At 33.8% G+C, this 8,976-nt stretch overlaps 1 protein-coding gene across 1 annotated transcript; it reads right to left on the bottom strand.

Annotated features, from left to right (window-relative positions):
• Positions 1–7,899: 7,899 nt before the first annotated feature.
• LOC117908126 (stigma-specific STIG1-like protein 1) lies at positions 7,900–8,367 on the bottom strand. The gene has a single exon (XM_034821794.1). The coding sequence runs from the start codon at positions 8,365–8,367 to the stop codon at positions 7,900–7,902; it is 468 nt and encodes a 155-aa protein (XP_034677685.1).
• Between the last annotated feature and the right edge of the window lie 609 nt (positions 8,368–8,976).

The following is an 8,976-nucleotide window of genomic DNA, read 5'->3' on the forward strand; positions in this document are numbered from 1 at the left end:
CTCTAAGATTGATCTTCGGTCTGGTTATCATCAGTTAAGGGTTAAAAGTGAAGATGTACCCAAGACTGCTTTTCGAACTAGATACGGGCATTATGAGTTTTTAGTTATGCCTTTTGGTTTGACTAATGCACCTGCTGCTTTTATGGACTTAATGAATAGGGTATTCAAGCCCTATCTAGATCAGTTTGTGGTGGTTTTTATAGATGACATCTTGGTATACTCAAGAAGTAGAGAGGAGCATGAGGGCCATTTGAGTATTGTATTACAGACCCTCAGAGATAAGCAGTTGTATGCTAAACTGAAGAAGTGTGAGTTTTGGTTAGATCGAATTTCTTTCCTTGGGCATGTGGTAAGCAATGATGGCATCTCAGTTGACCCTGGAAAGGTTGATGCTGTAGCTAATTGGAGAAGACCTAGTACTGTGACTGAGATTCGAAGTTTCGTGGGACTTGCTGGTTACTATAGGCGGTTTATAGAAGGGTTCTCTAAGATTGCCCTACCTTTAACTAAGTTGACACAGAAGGGAGTTAAGTTTGAGTGGTCTGATGATTGTGAATGTAGCTTCCAAGAGTTGAAGAATAGATTAGTGTCAGCTCCTATTTTGACTATCCCTTCAGGTTCAGGAGGATTTGTGGTGTATAGTGATGCCTCTCATCAGGGTTTGGGTTGTGTTTTTATGCAACATGGGAGAGTTGTAGCTTATGCTTCTAGACAGTTGAAGCCTTATGAAAGGAACTACCCTACTCATGATTTGGAGTTAGCTGCTGTGGTTTTTGCACTTAAGATTTGGAGACATTTTCTTTTGGTGAAACTTGTGAGATATTCACAAATCATAAGAGTTTGAAGTATCTATTTTCCCAAAAGGAATTGAACATGAGACAGAGGAGGTGGATTGAACTACTTAAAGATTATGATTGCATTATTCAGTATCATCCTGGGAAGGCGAATGTTGTAGCTGATGCCTTGAGTAGGAAGTCAGTTGGTTCCTTAGCAGCTATTAGAGGTTGTCAGAGGCAATTATTGGAAGAGTTGAGGAGTTTACAAGTCCACTTTCGAGTTATGGGCTTAGGAGCACTTGTAGCAAATTTCAGAGTACAACCAGACTTAGTTGGGAGAATTAAGACCCTACAAAAGAATGATTCCCAATTAGTGCAAGTTATGGAGGAAGTTAAGAGGGGCAGTAAGCCTGATTTTGTTTTGTCAGATGATGAGATCTTGAGATTTGGGACTAGACTTTGTGTCCCAAATGATGAAGACTTAAGGAGGGAGCTTTTAGAGGAAGCTCATTGTTCCAAGTTTGCAATCCACCCAGGAGGGACAAAGATGTACAAGGATTTGAGGCAAAACTATTGGTGGTCAGGTATGAAGCGTGATATTGCACAATTTGTGGCTCAGTGTTTAGTGTGTCAACAGGTGAAGGCTGAGCATCAGCGACCAGCAGGGTCTTTGCAGCCACTTGCTATTCCTGAGTGGAAGTGGGAGCATATTACCATGGATTTTGTGATACGATTGCCAAGAACCTCAGGGGGTAATAATGCTATTTGGGTGATTGTTGATCAGTTGACAAAGTCTGCTCACTTTTTGCCTATGAAAGTCAACTTTTCTTTAGATCGTTTAGCTTCTCTTTATGTGAAGGAGATTGTGAGAATGCATGGAGTACCGGTTTCTATAGTGTCTGACAGAGATCCTCGTTTCACTTCTAGATTCTGGCATAGTCTACAAAAAGCTTTGGGCACTAAGTTGAGTTTTAGTACTGCTTTCCATCCTCAAACTGATGGTCAATCAGAAAGGGTAATTCAAGTTTTGGAAGACTTGTTGAGAGCTTGTATTTTGGACCTGCAAGGTAATTGGGATGATCATTTACCTTTAGTAGAGTTTGCCTATAACAATAGTTTTCAAGCTAGCATTGGGATAGCACCTTTTGAAGCATTGTATGGTAGAAAATGTCGATCTCCTATCTGTTGGAATGATGTTGGAGAAAGGAAACTTTTGGGGCCTGAACTTGTGCAGTTGACTGTTGAAAAAGTTGCTTTGATTAAAGAAATATTAAAAGCAGCTCAAAGTAGACATAAGAGTTATGCTGATAATCGTAGGCGAGATTTGGAGTTTGAGGTGGGTGATCATGTGTTCTTGAAAGTTTCACCTATGAAGTCTGTGATGAGATTTGGGAGAAAAGGAAAACTTAGTCCTCGTTTTGTGGGTCCGTTTGAAATATTAGAAAGAGTAGGCACTTTGGCATATAAAGTAGCCTTGCCCCCAAGTTTATCTAAGATTCATAATGTTTTCCATGTTTCAACCTTGAGGAAGTATAATTATGATCCCTCTCATGTTGTGGAGTTGGAGCCTATTCAAATTTCTGAGGACTTGACATATGAAGAAGTGCCCGTTCAGATTGTAGATGTAATGGATAAAGTACTACGTCATGCTGTTGTCAAATTGGTAAAGGTTCAATGGAGCAACCATAGTGTTCGTGAAGCTACTTGGGAGTTAGAAGAAGAGATGAGAGAAAAACAACCTCAATTATTTCAAGACTCAGGTATGTCAAGTTTAGAGGACTAAACTTTTGTTAAGGAGGGGAGGATGTAACGCCCAAGTTTTCTTTTAAAGGGTAATTTAGGAATTCTTAATAATGATATTAAATTAATTAATTAATTAATTAAATAAAAAGGAAGAGGGGTAAAAGGGTAATTTTACGAATAAATACCCTAGGTATAAATTAGAAATTTTATTCTTTCCATTCTTTTCTGAATAGAGTTCCTGTTCGCAGAATTCTAGAGAACGTAAGTTGGAGTCAGATTTCAGGGTTGAAGAACAGATCTCTATAGGTAAGAATCTAACCCCTAGTTTAATATTTTAGATTCATTGATAAATTTCAAACACATTAGATATATTTTTTTTGGAAAACCCCAAATCTAGATTAGGGTTAGATTATTTTTTTTAAATTCGTTTTAATATCAAATAGTGAATATTTAAGATTTTGATTTATTGTTGGAATTTGGGAGATCTTAAATTTTATTATATGAAAAAAAAAAAAAAATCCTTGGAAAGTTTTGATTTTAGGTTAGGGTTAATTTTATTAAAAAAAAAAAAAAAAAAAACAAAAACAAAAACAAAAGGGGCATACGCGTGCTGTGCTGAAAAAAAAAAAAAAAAAAAAAAAAAAAAAAAAAAAAAAACTTACTTTTTGGTTTGGTGTACCCGAGAGTCATGAATGGCTTTTGAATTGTTTAATTATAATAATAATAATAATAATAATAATTAGTTTTAGATTAATAAATAAGATAATAGTAATAATGATATTTTTTTGTAATAAATAGAATGAGAGATTTAGCAATATATATATATATATATATATATATATATATATATATATATATATATATATATATATATATATATATATATATATATATATATATAGAATTTTATAATGAAATAAAATTGTAATTTAATTAAATTAGTAAGGTGTTATTAGAAACAAATTGAGAATTTATTAATTATAATTAAATAAGGAATAGAGTAATTAAATTATTACTTTGTTAATAAAAAAATATTAATCTTAACATTTAGAAATTTTAGGATTATCAGATTTATATTTTGAGGTAAATAGTAATAGTGGTCTTTTTATTGTATTAGGTGAAGAGTAGACTTTTCAGGGTTATTTTTTCCTTCAAGGTCTTTGCACATTTTGAGGTAAGGGAAGTTAATGCAATATTTATAAAATTAAATTATTTTATATGTTCTTTTGAATTGTGGAAAAGAAAATGATATTTTGTTACCATGCATGGATCAAATTGTTTTGCATTAAATATTATGTTGAAATATTTTGTTTTATTGATGACACAAAATATGGAGATATTATGTTATGTAAATTTGAATATTTGAACAAAAACATCACTCTGGTTTATTTGGCCCTGTCAACGGGATATAATAGTTGACTATTCGGCCCTGTCAACGGGATATAATAGTTGACCTTTACATTTCATGGTGGGAATGTAATTGATTTGGACCCCAGCCTCTAGGGGTTTGGTTAGAGGTTACTAGTACTAGTAGTGTTTGGTTCCTTCCACCAGGAATAATTTGAGGCTAGCCACCCATTTGAAAAGTCCCACCTAATTGGGCATTTGATATTTGATAACCAGAATAATGAAAATTGAATGGATTTAATTGAATCTTATGTGAAAGTGTTTGAATTTGATATGAAAATGGTTGGTTGAATTTTGAATATATTAGTATTTTTGAAACTCTGATATTTGATGAGAAAAAAAAAATGATATCTCCTATTTGAAATGAAAATATTTGATCCATGAATTGCATTAATATTCCTTATTGGGCTGTGAGCTCATTCCCAATTGTTGAAAATTTTTCAGGTACTCTTAGTTCAGGTGAGGAGTGATGGCTAGGCTGAGGAATAGTCATCATTAAAATTTGACTTAGAATTTTATGTTGGATTTTGTTTTAACTGTTAGTTATGTTCATTTGGATCATTTGATATTTGGAAGTTATTTGGAAATTGAATTTGAGGATTTTAGATTTTGTTCTGCTACTCTGAACAGGTATTTGGTAATTGGTAACATCCAGTTACAATATGATTGTTTGGGTCAGATTATACTTTAAGCCTTCGGGTTTGAGGTGTGAAATGACCGTCACGCCCTTGGAGTGGGTCTTGGGGCGTGACATAGAATATAATTCCTCCAAATACTTGGTGTGTTAAAAAAGAAGATGAAGGCTACAACATTAGAGTGTGAGAGCACTCGTGTAAAGGCTGAACAACTAGAACAAAAATAAATAAATAAATAAAAATTCAAAGCATGTTTTGAAATTTAGACTTCTAAAAGTTGTTGAACACACATTTGTGAGGGGTCCCCTCGAGTAGGATTCTTGTAGATACGATGCACATTAAAGGTTTTTGGCTCAAGCTACTTGAATTCTCATTAGAATGGGCTTGTGCCTCTTGGGCATGCACATGAGACTCCTTTTACCTCTTCACAAGTCCATGGGGCTAACAAAGTAAGATACAACATAAACCCATAAAAATAATTCATGCATCACTTTCTAATGTGGGATTGTCATTTTTGATATTTCACTTAAAACCAAACAAAAACTCACATTCTTCCAACAATTTTCTAGAAAGTGTATGACAGAAGAAGGAATGATTGGAGGAAAACTAGAATTCAATGCATCAATACCGATACCCATAGGCTATGAACAAGTCTTAAGATAAATAAGTATTAAGTCATAGGAAACTGATGAAAAATAAATGTTTATAAACCAATATTTATTTATGTAATTCAAGGCCCCAATTTGTGGTGTTACTCTTGTTTAGCCTTTACTTTAAGACTATAACCTCTAAGCCTTATAACCGTTTAGGAGAGTCTCATGACCCTATTGGGAATCCTCTTAGTCTTTTACTTCACTACTATCAACCTACATTAATTACTCTATCCTCTTTTCCATTCTACCACTACGACCCTATTGGTGATTGTTTAACAACCACCAATCTTGTGTTTATCCTTGTCACTAAACCACTATTATAACACCATAACACTATTGTTTCCTATTTATAATTTGTTTATCCTTTCTTTTGAAGGAATTCCTTTATGTTCAAGTTGTACTATTCCTTACCACCGGTGTGCATTGAAAGCAAGACCTTTGGTTGTTGAATCCTAAAGGTCGATCGCTAGTTCCCTTCTACATTGTGTTTTGATATCCAAAGAGGATGAATCCACTTTAAGGACAATATTATCACACCTCAACCAAATCCGGTAAATACCTAATTCAAATTTCTTTTTCTATGTATTTGTTTTAGGCTTGTCATTTCGACCTTTACTCCCATTATTTAAGACCTAATTTTTTATAATACGTTCAAAGCATGTGTTTTGATGGTGCTTGGATAAATTAATTGGGCACGTGTAAGCTCTCATAACTTTCAAGTTTCAACTCATTTTGTTGGTAAAGTTAATGGAGAATTAAGAATTTGGAAATTTTCTATTTAATAATAATTGCCCACCACTAACCAGTAAGGCAGTAACACGTCACTGCTTGTATCCCTGTAAAGTGGTATGATGCCGATTTTTAGTTATGATATGTGGACTTCTAGCGATGCTTCGTGATGGCCTATGGCCCAATTGCATTGTTCCAAAAGAGGAAGCAACCAAGACATGTCATCTACCCAGGCACTCTTGGAATGCTTGAGTGAGGCAATTAGGAAGCATAAAATAAAATACACATATGGGATTTGTTTGAGAATATTTTCCAAATCAGTTTTTTTTTTAAATAATAATAATAATTTTCAAAAATAGATCTTTAATATTTTTTAAAATAATAATTTATTTAAATTTTTAGAATATTTTCAACTTAGTTTTTATATTCTTAAATATTTATTAAAAATTACTTTTATATATAATATTTTTTTTGGATCTTTATATATATATTTACATAATAATTTTTTAAAATAAGTAAAAAATAGCTAAAATATGTACTTAATTAGAAAATACTTTATTTTTATAATAATTTTCAAAAACTTGTTTTAAGAACAACCAACAATCAAACGGTTATTTTTCTTCTTAGGAAGAGTTTCTAAACAAAGTCATTATTGCTCCTAATTAATTCAACGAACAAGTTCTCCTTAGCTTCTTTTGAAGAATCAAACAAGACCCAACTTAAATAGCATTTGAAGGGTCATGCTACTATACAATATATGAACTAGTGGCAGCGCTAGTTAGGGCTCGGGGGCACCTGCATGCCCTTCTTGCAACAGGAATCGAATCCAAGACCCAACTTATACCTCTTAAAAAATGTTAAGGCTGGGTCATTGGGTTAAAGCCCACATTGTTCATAAGTGACAAAATTTATATATATCTTAAAGTTTGTCCTGTGAAGTAAAGTCCTGGCATTTGGGATGAACCATATTTTCAATTTTTTTTTTTAATTTGGACCATATGACCAAGATGAATCAGTCATTACTGTTAAAATTAATTCAATGATTGCATCTGGCTAACATTTAAATATGTGTACTGAAACTAACGAAAACATGATATAATATCTTGACCCTCTCTCTGTTGGACCCTTTAATAAAATAGGCCAAAATATCTGCCTTAAGTCAAAGCCCATATGCTTAGAATAAGCTCCCGAGTGACTCCAACCACCCCATCACACCATGCCAATTAATCAACCCATGAATATTAAAGAGCACCTTTATATGAACTTCCTAATATATATAAGATGTTGCAGGTCACATGGAAATGTAAGAGGTGGTGGGGCGCATATGGAAATTAGTGGAAGGGCTGACATACTGCATGTATTTTTTCACTTAGTGGAGTGGTCTAAATTCAGTATATATGGGCCTCTTAAAGAAATAAAAGTAAAAGCAAGCTACACGGCATCAAATATTATTGGTTTCAAACATAAAATATGCATGAAAACCACCCCAGGGGACAGTCTTTCTGGTGCAATAAGGGAGAAAAGTTATTGGTCGATCAAGCATTCATCTTTTCTAGAGGCTTAGACAATGTGATCAAATTTTCCCTTCTCCGGAGGCCGCAAAGAAGAAGATTGTAGCACCATTTCTATATGTAAATGAATGTAAATTTGTTCTCACTATTCTTTGTCATATGGGGTCTGGTAAGCTTTGTCAATGAATATAAATTTGTTCTAGCCCTTTCTTTTTATTCATGAATATAAATTTGCAATGGGTCAAGTCATCATGAGAATGTATATACCAACAAGTATGAATTCATATAAGATTACAGATCAAAATCTTGGCACATTAATTCATATAAGATTACAGTAGATCAAAATCTAGAGACACTTTCAAGCTTTAATTTTGTCAAGTTTTTCATCATTTTCAGTCAAACGAATGGAAAACAAAGAAGAATTCAAAAGAAAAAAACCTCTAGTCTAAGCATAGTTACAAAGGCCAAAAGCACAGAAACCCCCACTGTTACATCCTTGGTTACACCCACCACAATGCTTCTTGCTCACAGATGGATTCACACACTTCCCTCTGCAGCAAATGTAACCATACTTGCACTTCCTCCCACACTTGCCACAATTGAGCCTATCACCTAGCAAGTTAACACACTTCTTCTGGCAGCAATGGCGTCTAGGGCCTCCATTAAGAAGGCAAATCCTGGGAAACTTGTTGCAGGTTAACAGTACAAGACTGTTCTTCCTGCCAAGCATGAACCGTCCAGGAGAGTCATCAGAAGATCTAAGAACAAAATCATCACCATAGTCCTCTTGGTCATCACCAGAAACATCAAGGTCATCTTCTTCTTGCTCCAGAAGAGGTGAAGATGCAATGCTGCTATGCACCAGTGCCATGAGAATTAGAACAAGTAGTGCAAACACCTTTAGGAGCTCCATTGTGAGAGAATTGTAATACTTCTCTTTTTTTGCTCCTCGTGGATGAGAATGGAGTGAAGGGAGACAAGAAAGAATGGCTCTTATAGGTGATACGGAGAGTTGATGAGATTAATTTATTAGTGTAGATGTCTCTGCAGTCTTGCTACCTTTTTGCTTTGAGTGGACCTTACAATTTTATTTCAATTGAAACCGAGTGAAGGATTTCTAGAAGATCAATTCAAATATTAAAAAAATTGGATTTCAACATATGCTCACTGAATGATTATATTACATTTGAAACCGCCTAGTGCATGTTGATTGATGATTATATTAGACTCATATCATGCATGGAGAGATAGTTTAATCTCTTTTCCTCACTACTGTTGAGGACATAAATTAGCAAACCAATAAGGGGTTGACATGTGAAGCATTAAAAAATTGTTGATGTGACATTACTATACTCGACTATTGAACACCTGGAAAATGTGATCATCAGAAAAGGTACAGTCTATAGCCGGATTTTGACCAAAAAAGAAAATATATTATTTTAAAAATATCTCAATAAAAAAATTATTTTCAAATTGGAATTAAATAGGAATTGTTTTTTGAAAATCAACTTCAATTTAAATA

The sequence above is a fragment of the Vitis riparia genome, chromosome 19, assembly GCF_004353265.1.
Source record: "Vitis riparia cultivar Riparia Gloire de Montpellier isolate 1030 chromosome 19, EGFV_Vit.rip_1.0, whole genome shotgun sequence".
NCBI lineage: Eukaryota > Viridiplantae > Streptophyta > Magnoliopsida > Vitales > Vitaceae > Vitis > Vitis riparia.

Coding starts and splice junctions, on each gene's coding strand:
- LOC117908126 (XM_034821794.1), bottom strand. CDS start 8,367: ATGGAGCTCCTAAAGGTGTTTGCACTACTTGTTCTAATTCTCATGGCA.